The sequence below is a fragment of the Cryptomeria japonica genome, chromosome 10 (genome assembly GCF_030272615.1).
Source record: "Cryptomeria japonica chromosome 10, Sugi_1.0, whole genome shotgun sequence".
Lineage (NCBI taxonomy): Eukaryota > Viridiplantae > Streptophyta > Pinopsida > Cupressales > Cupressaceae > Cryptomeria > Cryptomeria japonica.
The window spans coordinates 611,416,628-611,433,645 of NC_081414.1; the positions used below are offsets into that span (position 1 = coordinate 611,416,628).

Genomic DNA, 17,018 nt, shown 5'->3' on the forward strand with positions numbered 1-17,018 from the left:
TACGAAACCTACAAGTAAGTTTGCCTTTCCTAAGGTGAAAGATATTTCAAATAAGATAGAGGGCAAGTTTGCCATCTCTATTCCGGATGCTGTGATTGATCATAATATATCCTTAATGGCTTTCACTTTGGTGGGTAAATTTCTTGGTCCAAGGCCTAATATTGAGAATGTAAGGGTCTTTGCTAAAAAGAAATCGCATCTGAAAGGTCAAGTAGATATTTCAGCTTTGCCCAAAGGATTTTTTGCTTTTAACTTCTCCTGTTCAGAAGATTTAGAGGGGGTGCTCTTTGGAGGCCCATGGATGTTTGGTAAAACCTCCTTGACTTTAAGAAAATGGTCCCCGAAGCTGGAGTTAAAAGATTCATCCTTTTTTGATTCGGCTCCAGTTTGGGTTAGATTGCCTGGTTTGCCTTTGCAGTTTTGGTTTGAAGATGTGTTCAAAGGGATAGCTAGTTCTTTTGGGGAACTTCTTGCTATGGATCCTATGACAGTTGCAAGGAAAAGGTTAGTCTATGCTAGAATCTGTGTGAATGTGTGCCATAACTCAGATCTCCCTTCGTCCATTGATATCCTCTCAAAACTCGGGAGATGGGATAAGCCTATTGAATATGAATCTCTGCCTTTTGTGTGCTTTCATTGCAAAAAGCTGGACATTGGGCCAGAGGATGTCTGAGCAATCTGAAGAACACTCCTAAGAACATAGGGGCTCAAAAGCAAATCTGGAAAGAGAAACCAGGTAAAAATGACGGGTGGTCTAATGGTCCGAGGCTGCAAGCTCCCAAGATCCTCGCTACTGGGAATAAGGTGAATAAGGAAGGAGAACCTAGTGAGAATGCTCGAGTGGATCCTAATAATGTTGATCTACAACCCAGTGGCGATAGTCCGAAAAAGTAGCTGGAAGAAGGAGAGATAGATGAATCAGTGGCAAATGGGGAGTTACCTTCAAAGGAAGACAAGGTGGACAATGAAAGTATGGATTACTCTGAGGTGCCTGAAACTAATCGTGAAAAAGATGAGGATCCCATTAGTCCCATGGGATTAAGTTCGGATTCTCAAGATTGAGTTAGCCAGGGAGCTTTGAAGATTTTAAAAGATAATATAAGTACCCCGAACTTTCACCAGCTAAAGAATCAAAATATGAAAGTCCTCAAGGATGATGATGGGGATGCGGACTCCCTTACAGTGGGAAAAAGAAGAATAAGAAAACAGGTAATGTCATGGGTATCCAAACCAAGACAAGAGCTAAGGCTGATGTTGGCAATTCCAAATCTTCCCCGAGCAGAAAATCGGCTAGGTGGCACAGAGAAAATGAAAGTAAACAGAACATAGTTGATGGAAGTCAGCAAACCATCTTGGAGACCTGTTCTCCCCTATCTAAATAAAGGTGATATCTTGGAACATAAGGGGTCTAAATGGCCCCCATAAACTGGACATATTAAGGAATCTGGTTAGAGACCATATACCAGATGTTGTCTTAATTCAAGAAACTAAGATGAGTAAAGAAAAAGTGGAAAAAATTAATGTTTTTTCTTTTGGAGGGGTTGTTGGTAGTAGCTCCAAAGGGGCTTCAGGAGGTGTTGCTATCTTTTGGAATAAGAAGGTATGGAGGGTGAAGTGATCCAAGCTGAAGGTAACCTAATAGGCATCAGATTTAAGCATATTAGGGATGAATTTATTTGGGTCCTTTCCAACATCTATGCTCCAAATACTAAAGTTACCAGATCTAAATTTTGGAAAGTTGTGGAGGAAAACAGAAAGGCTTTCAACAAGATCCTTGGTTGATCATGGGTGACTTTAATATTCCCCTATATGATTCTGAAAAGTATGGAGGATCTCAATTCTTTTGGATAGCAAAACTGATCTCATGAACTTCATTACTAACATGGCTCTTTCTGATGTGGAGATGCGTGAGGCTGCCTTCACCTAGTCAAACAGGCGGGATGGTGATGAGCTGATTCAGGTTAGACTGGATAGAGTGTTAATCTCCAATGATTGGTTCACTAAGTACAACAGCACTTTATCTGTCATCAATAGAATTGGATCAGACCATTTCCCTATTTCTTTTGTGGCTGAACCTCTTGTTAAAAGACGTTGCTTCCCTTTTAGATTTGAGAAAATGTGGTTATCCCACCCAACCCTGGACAAGAATATCAGACTATGGTGGAACATTCAGGTGGAAGGATCTGCTATGTTTAGAGTTGTTAAGAAACTTAGGCATGTTAAGGACAGAGTTAGGGTCTGGAACGAGGAAGTTTTTGGAGATATATTTGTTATGAAAAATGCTTTAAAAACAGAATTAAAATTAATCCAAGATACTATCCAAAAAGATGGCTATAACTCTGCTTCAAGGGATAAAGAGAATGAGATCCTTGCTAAATATCATACAATTATAGCCAATGAAGAAGACTTTTGGAGACAAATATCAAGGGCTCTTTGGCTTTCTGCTGGAGATAAGAATACTAAATATTTTCATATGTCCACTGTAAGACACAAAGCTGCCAACAGGATTTCCCAATTAGTGGTGGATGGCAATATCAGTAAAGGAAATAATAATATAGCTAAGGAGGCTGCCTGCTTTTTTTCTGATCTCCTATCTGCTGACTCTAACCTCTATAGAGAAGATCAAGATTCCTTATTGGGGAATATTCCGAAGGTTATTGGACTGGAGCAGAATAAGGTGTTATGTGCCATTCCCTCTTGTGATGAGATTGAAAGGGCTGTTTTTTCTTTCCAAGGAGATAAATCTCTTGGGCCAAATGGGTACCCCATGTTCTTTTTTCATCACTTCTGGCATATTGTTGGGAAGGATATTGTTCAAGCTGTGAAAGAATTTTTTGGAACTAAATCGTTGCTTAAGGAGGTGAATTCTACTTTTTTGGTTCTTATTCCTAAGCAACCTGGTGCGGACTCTATGGATAAGTTCAGATCGATAAGTCTCTGTAATTCTCTTTATAAAATTGTCTCGAAGGTTGTGACCTCCAGATCGATCACTATTCTCCCTTCGCTTATTTCCTCGCATTATAATGGATTTGTGCCAGGAACGCAAATTTTGGATTCTATAATTCTGGTTCATGAGAACATTCATTCTCTTATTGCTTCTAAAAAAGATGGTTCCCTTATTAAGCTTGACCTTGCCAAGGCTTATGATAAAGTGGATTGGTTCCTTTTGAAAAGAATTCTTCAGGCTTTCGGTTTTGATGGTAAATTTTCAGATATCATTTGGCAACTTATCTCCACTCCTATGTCAATTATTACTAATGGATCTCCCTCTTCATTTTTCAAGCCGACTAGGGGTCTCAGGCAAGGGGATCCTATCTCCCCAATTTTGTTCACCATTTTGGCTGAAAGCAGTCAGTTATTGCAGAAGCTGGTGATATCGGGAGATATTAAGGGTCTTAGGCCCTCATCTTCCAATATGGTTTGTTCCCATCAGCAATTTGTGGATGACACTATCCTCCTTGGTGTTGCCTCTATTCTTGAAGCTAGATCCTTTAAAAGTGCTCTTCAGACTTATTCTAGGGCCTCAGGCCAGCTCATCAATTGGAACAAGACATCTATTTTTTTCATTAACACTCCCCTATGTAAGCAGAGAAAGATTGCAGATATTATCGGATGTTCTATTGGTTCCTTCCCCTCAATCTATTTGGGGCTGCCTTTAGGGGTCTCTCCTCCTGATTCCTTTTGGAGTTCTATTGTGGACAGGTTTTTTAAGAAAATGGTTGGGTGGAAAGGGGCTTTATTGAGTCAAGCGGGGAAGTTGCAGCTTTTGAAGGCATCTCTTTAAAATCTTCCTATCTATGCTCTAAATCTTTTTAAGATCCCCTCTAAGTTTGTTGATGCTATAGACAAAATTCAGAAAAGGTTTTTATGGACTAGGGTAGAAGAGAAAAAAAGACTTCCTTTGGTTGCTTGGGAAAGGGTTTGCAGTCCTAAGTGTTATGGGGCCTTGGCTTAAGGACCATAAAAGACTTTAATAATGCTCTGTTAGCTAAACAAATTTGGAGGTCTTTTGGTGACAAAAAGGACTGGAACTTGGTTTGGTTCAGTAAGTATCTTCAAGATGTTCCGAGTATAGCCTCCTTCTTTCAATCCAACCACATCCCTAAGGGTTCGACCATTTGGAATAGCATCCTTAAGGCTAAACATGTTGTTGCTGCCGGTGCTGGGTGGGTTCTTGGCAAAGGTAACAATATCAGGTTTTGGGAAGATGTTTGGCTGTTTGATAGACCCCTATGCTCTGATGATAATTTGGTGCCTTTTATGGAGATTTGTAAAGAAAGATGTGGATCTTTGGTTAGTCATTATTGGCAACAATCTTCTTGGGCTAGGCTGGAGGATATTGATGTTGTCTTCTCTCCTCTCCAGCAAGCTTTGCTGTCCTTTTTTGTGGATCGGGATCATGATGATTTTTTTACTTGGAAGATGACTTCAGGTGGTTCATTCTCAGTTGCTTCTGCCATCAAGGTTATGAGTCCTCCCATTCCACATCCTCCTGTGTGGGCCAAAGCCTGGTCTAAGATTCTTATTCCAAAAATCAACATCTTTTTTTGGCTACTTCTTCAAAATAAAATCCTTACTCTAGATAACCTCATGAGGAGAGGTTTTCAATTACCGAATAGGTGTTTTTTGTGCCTTAATGATAGTGAATCTGTTTCACATCTTGCTCTCCATTGTCCTTTTACCTATGATATCTGGAGCAGAATCTTTAATCTCTGGAATATTTACCAGGTCTTTCCTAAGAAGGTGGAAGATTTTTTTACTCAATGGAAGTGCCCCTCTTTTAATACCATTTTGAAAAATCTTTGGTCTTTGTTATTGCCTTTTGTGTCTTGGCAGGTTTGGAAAGAGTGAAACAATCATATATTCAGAAATGTGACTTGTTCTTCTAAGATAGTTTTTGAGAAAATTTGCAGAGCTGCTAGAGAGAACTTGAACCTATCTATTGGTGATGTCGGGCCTATTTCTTCTTCCTATGTCAAGGAGGGGGATAAGATTGTTGCTAGGAAATGGGGGCTTCAAGTTGACATAAGTAACTACAAAGCTAAAAAGAGTAGGGATGGTATTGTCTGGTACTACCCTCCAAAAGGATGGATGAAAATTAACTTTGATGGTGCTGCTAAGGGGAAACCTGGTAGGGCAGGATGGGGGGGTGTTATAAGAGATTCTAATGGGATTTGAGTGGCTGCTATCGCTTTTCCTTTGGGGATTCAGTCCAATCACATAGCGGAGGCCATGGGAGTTTTGGAAATCCTCAAAGTTGCTAGACAATTAAAAATTAATAAAGTTTGGATTGAAGGGGACTCATTAAATATTATTAGATGTCTCAAAAGACTAGCCAAGCCCTCTTGGAATATTAAGAATATCATTCTTAATTCCCTTAAGATTATTGATGACTTTGAGGATTGTATTATAACTCATATTTTTAGAGAAGCCAACAGGTGTGCGGACTTCTTTGCTAACTTTGGAGTTAGCTCTATTGCTCTTTTTCGTGGCAAAATGAAGGTTCATAACCTTTTGAGGTGAAGGGGCGCTTATTTTTTGATCAAATTAATGGTATCAATTCCTCTTTATCTAATAATGATTACACCTAACGAGAGCAGGAATGGAAATTATTATATCGATAGGGGGAAGCTTCTAGGCGGGATGATTTGGCTCCTTTCGCACGCTTTCTGGGTTGATTTCACCGCAGAGTCTCTTAACTTTCATTTCCCCTGTTTTCACTATCAAGCCTTTCAGCATAAAGATAGTCAAATGGTGAATAATAAGAGGGCGGCCCAGGATACAGAAGATTATGCTACTTGGACTGTGGGGGGAAAATGTATGATGTTAGAGATTTTAAAGAAGAATGGTGAGGCACTTGACCTTTTAAAGAGCAGATATGATCAGAAGAACAATGAGATCAGCCAGAAGATGATGCAAATTGAGGAAGGTATGAAGAAAATAATGGAGAATAGTGTTGCTATGATGAAAGTTTATGTGGCCAATATGAACGCTCTGGTTTCCAGGCTGGAGAGAATTCATAATGAGAATAATGTTGTGGATCTGGAAAATGAAGTTGGGGCCTCGAGCTCGAAGATGACTCCTTGCACTTCTAGGAGAACAAGACAAAGCACTAAACTGGTGGAAGAGTCTCTTCCACAGGACCTGTTGGACCTTAGGGAAGCTGCCAAGGCTATGTTGCTGCTTGAGAAGGAGGCCTCCTAGGCCTTAGACATTTTTAAGTAGGTGGTCTGTGTTTGCTGTTGTTGCTAGCATCTCGCTGGCCTTTTGCTGGTCTTTATGTGGCTGATGGGTTGTATTGCTTATGGATTGTAGCCAGTTTTTTTTCTTAGACCTAGGTTCTTTTATGATACTCTAATGCTTTATCTTTAACTCTTTGATGTAAGGGGTTTTGGGTCCCCTCAAAACCTGTTTTTGCTTAATCAAAAACAAACCTATTTTAAATAAACATAAAACATCATGGAAATGAACCTTCCTTCACCATAAGATAGCAGCAACAAAAAATGGCACAAATCAACAACACAAGAAGAACATCTCACAACACATGATTTATGTGGAGAAACTCTTGTGGGAAAAAAATCCACCAAGAAGAAAGGTTAAGCATGTATTATCTTCAAATGAAAGAGATTACAATACATTCACTTCCATCCCTCTTGTGTCCTTAAACTAACAACACTTTGCTACTCCTCCAACCTGCAAAAAGCCATTACATTCTACTAACTCAAGGCACCAATTTATACAAGAGCAAGTGTGAGAAAACCACTATTGATTCTTGACACGAGGCAAATACCACCTCCAAAACCATATGCACCCCTTAGTGGACAGCACATAAAATTTGTTAAAAATAATTAATAATCACTTGGCCTTCACATGGGTGCCTAACCCATAGCCAATCGAATTTGATTCAACCCGAGTGCTCCATTACTCACCAACAGCTTCGATGGCTCGACAAATAGAACATGCACACTTGGGCACCCCACTATGGAAGACATGCAAAAGGCAATAGACAACATGCAATACAAGATTCTCCCACTCCCAAAGTGGACACCTACAAGGAATATTGCACCATTGTGCTTTGAAACCACCACCGACAACTATCCATCACTATGGAATAGACTTACAATTTGTCATAGACAATAAATAATAAATATTTTACCTCTCACGTCCCCTAGAACACTTTCCAAGGAACATGGAGAGACATGAGAATGACATGGGCATACAAGGTCAATGTCACCTATCCTAACAATTCTTTAGATGATAAGGTCATTTGTCTTATATGTACAATTTCTACAAATCTTTCATAAGCATTTGGGTTAGCACTTGCGGGGGAGGAATTATTCTTAAGATTCTTTTTGCAAAGCTCTTAATTGATTTTCTATATAATTAACTCCTATGAGATGTCCAACCAAGGTTATCCTTCCTTTGTACTCGAATATACTATGTACTGTTGATTCAGTAGGTCCAGCACCATCAACATACTTGCTATTTCAAGCATTGATTTGCATGTTTCCAAGTGTGTTTACCACTCTTGCAATTTTTGAGATAACAGAATGGTAATTTTTATGATATAAGAAACGTATTTCTTGCTCTCTTGTGAAACCTTAACATTATCAATATCTATTAACAATATCTACCAAATGTCTCTCTCTAGGTGCTCTCAATTTTGAACGTCCATGATGTATTATTATGTGATGTCCCCGATATAATTAAATAAAAAATCTAATTACTCTATTGTAAGGCCCCAAATTTAATAAACAAATCTTTCGGGCCCTTTTATTTAATTAGTTTAGGCAAGTCTTGGTTGGTCGTGTCGGCCCGTTTGTAACCCTTCGGGAAGTTTCCCGGAGCCTATATATATGGCCATGTTAGTCATTGTTGTATGTATGCGAATTTGATATTTTGTTCTCTCCTGTGCGAATTCCTGTTGGAGTTCTGGTATCCGCCATTTCGGAGGTGAAAGACCCTCCCTATTTGGTATTTGCAGTTTTGGTGAGATTCACCCCTCACCCTATTCTGTTTATTTGTACTCGTTTTGGATTTGGCAAATCTTGAATCTATCATTGTTTATCACTCCAGTTGCATATTTGTTAATCCGATACATTCAAAATTTATTGCTTACGGAAGATCAACCCTTCACCGCACATTCACTGGAGCACACCATACACCTTACCTCCCATCGTACGCCATTTCCTCCACCGTACGCCATTCCTCCACCGTACGCCTTACCTCCCACCGTGCGCCCATCGTACGCCCTACCTCCCACCGTACGCCTTACCCCATCGTACGCCCTACCTCCCACCGTACGCCTTACCCCACCGTACGCCATTCCTCCATTGTACGCCTACCGTACGCCCATCATACGCCTTACCTCCCACCTCCCACCTCCCACCGTATGCCATTCCTCCACTGTACGCCCACTGTACGCCTTACCCCACCGTACGCCATTCCTCCACTGTACGCCTTACCTCCACCATACGCCCTCACCTTTACCGTATGGTCACACCCACACGCTCTCAATATTGTCGTACATTAGCAAGGGAACATTACATATTAAATCCAACAAACATTTTTGCACCACTAAGAACTTGATCTCAATCTTGAATGTCCATGATATACTATTTGATTCAACAAAAAAAATTGCACCATTGAGAGCTTGATCTCAATCTTGAATGTCCATGATCTACTATTTATTCCACCAAACATATTTGTGTCACTGAGGACTTGACCCCTAGGGATTATCATAGCTACTAACTTTAATTTGTTATTATTGGTCTCCTCTTGGATATACATAACATTCAATCTTGCATCCTTGCAGCCTGTATTTCATCAGATTGGGAAAGTAATTTACCTATTGTTCATCAAAACCCTTCAAGCGCCTCTAAGCTTTAAAATAGAGAAGTAGTGTGTTCCTCAATCTACTGGAAGGGTCTGTCAGGGATTTCATATCTGCCAACTTTCTTTCAAATAACTACCATATTTTTTTGAGGATTGTGATAGTTTACTTCTCCAGTTGCTTTGACAACATATTAAAAAGACATAATATAAGGCAGAACAGCAGAAAATCACTGAAACTATTTTAGAAAGAAATAAAATGAAAACTGAAAATATTCGGATTCTAAACGCAAATATCAGATATGTGAAACTTTATAATAGCAGTCTGCAGTGCTCGCCCTTGTTCTACATACATTGCTAATGGTGAGCAAGACAACTTAATAGACATCACCCAAATCTATAGAAGAGCAAGATAAAAGGTGGCTTTAAGCCACAGGTAATATCCTCTTATAAAAGCTTCTATATCACGTAAGTAACCCAACTTGTACTTCTAATGTTTGATAATGTTGTCCTTTCAGCAGGGGATTTGCTTACATTAAGGATGATTGCACAACATGAAAATGCTGACATGGGTTACCAACAAGGCATGAAATGAATCAATTAAAAAAATCGTCATTAATATTCTAAAAGAACTATCTTGCCAATCAAATGCAATATTAGCTCTATAAAAAATTGAAACGTCATCTTAAACTGATATGGTCCAGCATTCCCTGATTTATCAGAAGAAAAGAGAGCATTCTAAATAAATAATGCATGTTCCTACAAAAACCTGTCGTTCCATAATGGGAATGGAAAATGCTCTATTGGCTTCTACAATGGAGTTCGAATCCCCAGAAGCAGTACCACATCTTCTCTCTCACGATGGCCTAAACACTCAACTACAGTTCTAGTGCTTTTGACCACAAGTTTATTTTGCCTGAAGAGGGTCTTGGCAGGGAATTTTCTTAAATTAAGGAGGCAGCTTGCATAACATGAAAATGCTGGCATTGACGACTGGCAAGGCATGCAAAGAATCATTGTTGGTATTCTATGAGATATATTTTGTCAATTGAATGCAATATTAACTCTATATAAACTTCAAAAGACATCTTAGACTGATAGGATCCAGCATTCCATGAATCATGAGAAAAAAGAGAGCTTTGAATAAATGTCACAAGTTTCTACAAACACCTGTCCATTCCACACAGGAAATGGGAAGTGCTTGGTTGGCTTCTAAAATAGAGTCCTTGTCACAAGAAGCAGTACACATCTTCTTGTGTCTCATGAAGGCCTAATCAGTCAACTATAGTTTTGATGCTTTTGACCAAAAGTTTACATTTTCCAAAGAGGGCATTGGCCATCCATTCTATCTGTAAGATTATGGTATATATCACTTCCATTAACTTGGGCTATCTTCTCCAACTACTTAAAATGTCTTAGTCTTCCTTAAGCTAGTTGTTAAGTCTCTCAACTTTTTAACACATGTTCAGCAACATGCAACCAGAACTTGCAATAGCACTTGAGGTCAAACATTAAACATAAGCAATGTAGAGAATGGAGACATACAAGAAAACCTATAAATTGTTGTTGAATCAGCAAACAAACAAAAAAATTTGGAGTAAACTCAGACTTACAAATCTGTTGATGCCCAAGATTTCTTACAGTTGTGGGATTGTGAATTCCATAGGCTGCACTTTGGTATGTCAATATTTCTACAAGCTTCATCACTAGTTCTATATAATGGATGATGCAGCAGAACCACCGGACCTGTTCCAGCTAGAACATCATTTTGTCTCCAACAAAACTGCTGTTCATGATGGCTGGACTCCTCTGAAGATGAAGTTTCACACATCCTGAAACTATTAGCTTCCTCTGGAACTTCAACATTGTTAGCCATTTCATCTTGTTTCCTTTCTTGTTGAAGTTCTGCACTTTCCCTTTCAATAACTCTTTCAAGAACAAAGCGTAAATTATCCTGGTCACATGCCATTGCTAAAGCATTCAAGGAAACAAAACTAACATTGTTTATAGAAAAGGAGCCACAAGCAGCAGATCCTAGTCCAGGCAAACTATTGACAGCACGATCAATAAGTCTGTCCATCTCATGGCATCCTCCAACCTCTTTATCTCCAACAACAATATGCAATGGAATTTCATCAAAAGGCCCCATCATGATTTGAAATTGATGTAGAACAGATAGCCATTGTTTGTTTGCAGATTTCCACCCATTCGCAGAAACATCTCCTAGAACAATTAACATATCCGGCTTCAGCTTCAGAAGTGACTTCTGTTATCACAATGAAGCAAACATCTGACATACTTAAAATAAAAAGAAATTTTGCCTCAAAAATGCCTTAATCAAGACCAACTTTCATCACAAAATCAAGTTAATGGCAGTAAAACAAAGCTAGCAATCTTACAGAAAAGAGGATTACTGAAGAACAGTAAATAATTATTCCTTTAGCACAATTCTTTATTTTTTTCATGATATCATACTTGTAAGTTGTTGCTTCTGACATAAAGGAATTGAAAATCTCGCCTCTGTGCTTGGCGTTCAAAGAAAGTTAAAACAGCAAAGGATTGTGCACAACTAGCTACAATAGAATGAACTCAGCTTGTCGCAAACAGCTTAGCATCTTTAAAAAGTTAAAAGTAACTAAAGAAGAAATCCAGCAAAATCAATTGCCAAATTTCACAATAACATAATTGCTTCAGTTAAGGCTAGTTACTCCATCTACTGAACTTATGCCAATGAAGTAATTTGAAATGGTCTGGTAATGAAATCAAAATGACAAGATACCATGTAAAAAATAAAAACCACAGGGAACATTCTGAAGACCTGTGATGTCCCCATCCAAATTCTAATACAAAACAAGTAGCAAGAATAATAATATAAAGAATGGTATCAAGACTTCGAGAAAGCACCTTTTATTATCTTTACAAATAAGGTTAGCTTAAAATTCATTAGGTAACAATGAAGCATTGCAAACATGAAGGATATCTGTAGATCTAAAATCAGAAGACCATTGTATCTAGATTATGGAAAGGTCCAAGTTAGCTCAATTCCATTCACAGTGATTAAAGCAATTAGGAGTATGATATCAAAGACATGCAGCAACTAAGCGATTATAGAAGAACAACGATTTATATAGAGACAGATTTGTTTAATTAAATCAACGACTAAGGCAATGTTGTGAAGGCTATGCTTAATCTATGAAGGCAATTGTGATGACTCATTAATAGCAATGAAACAAATAGCAATAAGTCCTTAGAACAAGCCAACTACATAAGATAAATATTAAAGTGGCAATCGAATTAATCGACCAATGTTCAGTTGATTAAACAACAATCAGTGATTACAAGGGAGTGTGACCTGTGTTAAGCAGTGATCATAGTTGTTAATAAAACAACTAAGTAATAAAGTAATAAAGGGTTTATAAGAAAAATGCAAAAGGTGCGATTAAGACAAGTGCTGTTTTATCATCAAAGGCTGAGAAGATGTAACCAGTGTTTTAAGACTCGTGGACTCGCCACGGACTCGCAAGTCCATGGGAGCCACGAGTCGACTCACCAAGGACTCGCAAGTCTTTTGCAAGGACTCGCGAGTCTTGCAGATGGACTCGCGCGACCTAGAAAAAACGTCATGCAAGCTTTAAAAGTGAGTTTTTTTTTTTTTTTTGCCTTCATTTGGCATTCTTGCTTGGTTATGACAAGTTTGTAGGGTGTGAAGGAGGAGAAATACAAAAAGGAAGATGTAGTCTTCTCTTTAGTTTGTTCATTGTTGTTTTTCACATTTGGAGTTGGACATTTCATTATATGTAATTTTGTAAACATTTATAAACTTATGCTGCTATTATACATTTTAGAGTTGAAACTATGAGTATGAATGATGAAATCTCAAATATTGCGTGTTTGTAGATCATATGACATGTGTAATGTTTCAATTATGGCTCTTATGTTCTCTAAATGCATTAATTTCTTTATGTTTTTTTTGTAAAACTACAGTTTTTTTTTTTTGCCGAGTCTTTCGCGAGTCTTTCACGAGTCCAAGTCCGAGTCCAAATTTTTGGTTTGGCGAGTCCGAGTTTTAAAACTTTGGATGTAACTATCAGTGATGATGCGATTTGCCAAAAGTGTGATTACATTACATGAAAGGACACCATTAAATGGTAGAGTATGGTTAGCAAAACAAACAATCATTATAATCTCTATGGCAGCGATTAGACGAATAACAAATGTTCATGAAGAGATATGATCAACGGAGAGATGTGTCCATTCCCAAGCAAAGGGATGCAACTATTCTATGACCAAGATATTTAATATGGACCAGTATTCATTGCCAAGACATCATCAGATTTTGTCTTGTTTATTATTTGTATCCATATTTGGATCTGATCAATCAAGCATTTGCCTTTGGCATCAAACAGGTTGCATAGTTCGAAGGATAAATCAGAGATAGCAAGTTTTCTCTATTGCAGATTTGAATATCAAAGTTGTTCATTTCATCTCATCAGTCTTGTATTACATATTGCACATTTGATATATTATATGTTTCGGAATTAATATATATGTATAGCAGATTATAAATTGTTATCAGCCTTGTAAGATTCATATTGTCAAAAAGAAGTCTCTTGCAATTGATTTTTAAGTTAATTGTTCCCTTATTCCTTAAAATATGCATAAGGGGGCATTACAAGACCAAATGCAGCAACTATTGGGGAATGACTGTTACTTATCAGGAAAGTGTGGAACATATATAACTGCAAAGAGATGTTATATCAAAAGTTCAAAAGTGCAGAAACTCCTGAAGCTTACCCTGGCAGCGTCCTCCATCAGCATACATACGTAATATCCAGTTTTTCTATTGGGTTCTATAGTAATTCTTCTATTGACAACCTATAAACTGTCTGACAATTGCATGCTTCAGTCCATTTATAACAGATAAAATTGAGACATTGTAAGAAATTTAAAATTTCTGATAAAGGAAATAAAACCATCCTCAGCTAACTGATTAATCAAGCAAAGGCAGCAAAAGACAGCATAACGCAGTTCTTTTTTAATTGATAATATATTACTAATAAAAGGAGTCACAGGAGGTTAAAGTTTAAATCATAAGTAAAGATCACATTACAGTTCAGATCACCTGATCAGGTTACATGAGCAAAATACAGTTCAGAACCATATACAATTCAGATTACAAAGGGACTCCATCATGCACGCAGAGCAAAATTGTATCTGAATTGCAAAAATCTCATCATTAGATCTCACAACTTCCAGAATAAAATCATCATCATCCTCAACCTGTTTGTCCTTACATTTGTCTCTGAATTTCAGGTTCTACATTAAGGTATCTTGAGGGTACTTTTTGTTATATTGCTTCTGAAATTCAAGGTATCTCAGGAACTCTTCATTACCCTTCCTTGCATATGGCCAATATCTGGCATATTTGATTTTAGATCTGTTGACAATGGTTTGTCCTGCATCAATCAACTCCTAGAATCTCTCCCTAGAAATCTCCAATATAATGATCATCTGCACTGTAACAAGCTGAAAAATGAGTCTTCTAGAAGACTCAACAGGAGGGGGGGTCCCCATTTGCAATGGGGCGATGTGTGAAAAGGTCACAATAGTATGTCTTTCAGAAGGCGTTGAAACAATGAAAATTCATGAAGGGGACAAGGTGGAAGGAGGGGGAAAAGTTAAAACAGCAAAAGAGGTAATGGAAGACCATTATTTCATTAAAAGAGAAGGTACAAATTCACTTGTTTTATCTACTTTTGATAGTGTATATTGGTGGGAAGCCAAATTTGAAAATTGAATTCCAAGAATCATAGAAGAGGAGTGAGGATGAAAGAGAATAATGTTATGAGGTTGTAGAAAGTGAATAACAAGAAAATACCAGTGGACAAAGTAGATGAATGGATCCAAGACAAGCATAGAGTCAACAAATGTTTTTGAGTTTGACTCAGGAAATATTTTCTTTCTACCATGGGTACCTTGCAAGGGTATCCACGTGGAGGGAGCCTCAATTTAAACTTTCAAACTTTCCTTCACATAGGAGTTAGATTTTGCATGTTTATGGTTGAGGAGTGGAATCCCGTCAAGACTTTAATTTTGGCAAATTTGTAAATGTTCTGAAAATAATGGATGGGAGTAAATCAGTGCATTTAAGGTTTTTAGGAGTGCTTCTTTAGGAGGCTGGGGGTAGCATTTAGAGGGCAGCAGTTTTTGGAGTGAGCTTTTTTCTGTTTTGGGGGTGCAGGGTTTTCTGGGAAAAAAAGAAATGAAAAAATCCAGATTTTGGGAAAAGTGGGAAGCTGGAAGCAGTTTTGTTTCTGAGGGTTGAAATAATTCATGTTGTTGTTGCAGGTGCAGCTTTGATTTGAAGTTTGGGAAGCTTTAAGGAGGCTTAGGAAGCCATTGTTACTGCCGATAAAACACTTTGTTGCAGGTCTATAATCAGACCCATATCAAATTGGAGCACGGCAATGTGAAGCCAATAGGCTCACCTAGTTGTATGGAAAAGTTGTTTACAATTTCAATGTTAATTTCTATAAGTTTGCTTGCATAGTTTTGGGGTTTTGAATCCACCATATTTGCTGTTGTAGATCAGATTGCTTGGGTGTTTTGGGGGAGTGTTTCATATGTTTTTTGGGAGGACAAATCACTTTGAAATGATATATTAAGAAGCCAATAGGGTTGACTCATTGTTATGTAAACCTGTTTCAGATTTCAATACCACTTTTCCTAGTTTGTTGCGTCAAATTTGGGTGTTCAAATAACATTAATTTTCTGATATCAAATCAGATTGCATATGTTTTGAAGTTAGTTTCAGGTGTTTGTTGAGGGGCAGGACAGCCCCTTACATCAGTTTGTTTGCCCAAATCTGCTAGATAATAGTCTCTCGATCAAGCTTTGGAGGAAGAAAAACTTCAAGCTGAAGGACTCTTTTACTGTGTACAGTCTGTTGCTCGAGAGGGCAGCAGAATAACGAGCCCTTTTATTGATGTTAAAATAGATAATCTGACTCCAAGGGGTTGTGTCATAAGGACAATGGAGAAACTCACAAGTACATAATATAGGTTTGAATTCCCTTCTCTAGAAGACACGTGCAGAGGTGGTCATGTAATGATAAGGAGGTGCATTCAAGTGACACCCATGTTTGCAAATCTTAATCATGTGATCAAACCGGCCCGTCCTACCCCACGCCTCAGGCCAGAAGCTTTGCTACAGATGAAAAAGGATAACTTCGAAGCGAATAACCATGGATGGTGTAATATGGCAGGTTTCAGTGATATAAGCAGAGGCTAATATAGTTGAGTGCACAGTGCTTCAGAGTCTGGTAAACATATTAGATTCCAAATATGGAATTAGGGTGCGATACCTACAACAGAACAAATAAGAATTATACTAAATGTAAAGCATCCAAAGATTTCGGGAAAAATAAATTGGGCAAGTAAAAAGTTCGTTAATTTGTCCCTATAAAATTTCTTTAAAAATGTTCCAAGAATTGTAAAAGATAACCTAGATTACAACAGTTTAAACTAATAATCCTTAAATGGGAAAAAGAAAACCAACCCTCAAAATTTTTGCCATGTAAGGTACAGTGAAGAAGAGATTTCTGTAGCCTGTGTCAGAGCCCAACAAAAAAAGATCTGCTACGAACATTACACTCACGTCTGAGGATGATGAATTGTGCACAAATTGGTCAGGGAGAATTTCACAAGTGGGTACTGTCACCTGGTTTTCGTATGCCATGAGAGCTATACCTATCACTAGAGGCAAAACTGAATTCAAAGATACCATGTCTGTCGTCAATCAGCTTACATTACCGAACCAAGCTAACAACTAGAGTTTTTTTTGGACTAATTAAACTACTGCTAAATGTTGCAAGAGGATATTGTCTTCCTGTTGGATTGTAAGGCATTGTAGTGAGTATAAGATGGGTTGCATTTCCTAGGTACTAGTTTTTTTTTTATGTTATCGTCATATTGAGCAAATTTACCCTATGACTAGGCCTTACAGCGTATTATATCCCAAACAATGCCCAACACATCCCTATCATCTTATGGCGCGAATGGAAATAGATTCTTTTGGAAGATTATAGTACTAGCAATTGCATCTTGTATGCAATGGGTACATCGACATGATGTTGTTTTTGCAACAAAAATATTAGAAGAGAATTAATAGTTTCAAATCAGCATGGA

The 17,018-nt window shown here is 38.0% G+C and overlaps 1 protein-coding gene across 5 annotated transcripts in view; it reads right to left on the bottom strand.

Moving 5' to 3' along the window:
- LOC131064825 (uncharacterized) overlaps window positions 1-16,813 on the bottom strand; it is a 53,012-nt gene extending 36,199 nt beyond the window's left edge. The window contains exons 1-2 of one of the 5 annotated variants that reach the window (XM_057999108.2): window positions 16,390-16,809; window positions 10,446-11,098 (exon numbers count right to left, since the gene is read on the bottom strand). In XM_057999108.2, the coding sequence (XP_057855091.1) occupies window positions 10,446-11,098; window positions 16,390-16,617 (881 nt within the window). In that variant the 5' untranslated portion in view covers window positions 16,618-16,809. Of the gene's footprint in view, window positions 1-10,445; window positions 11,099-16,389 lie in introns of all 5 variants that reach the window. The other 4 variants (XM_057999107.2, XM_057999111.2, XM_057999112.2 and 1 more) reach the window with 4 other exon arrangements.
- Between the last annotated feature and the right edge of the window lie 205 nt (window positions 16,814-17,018).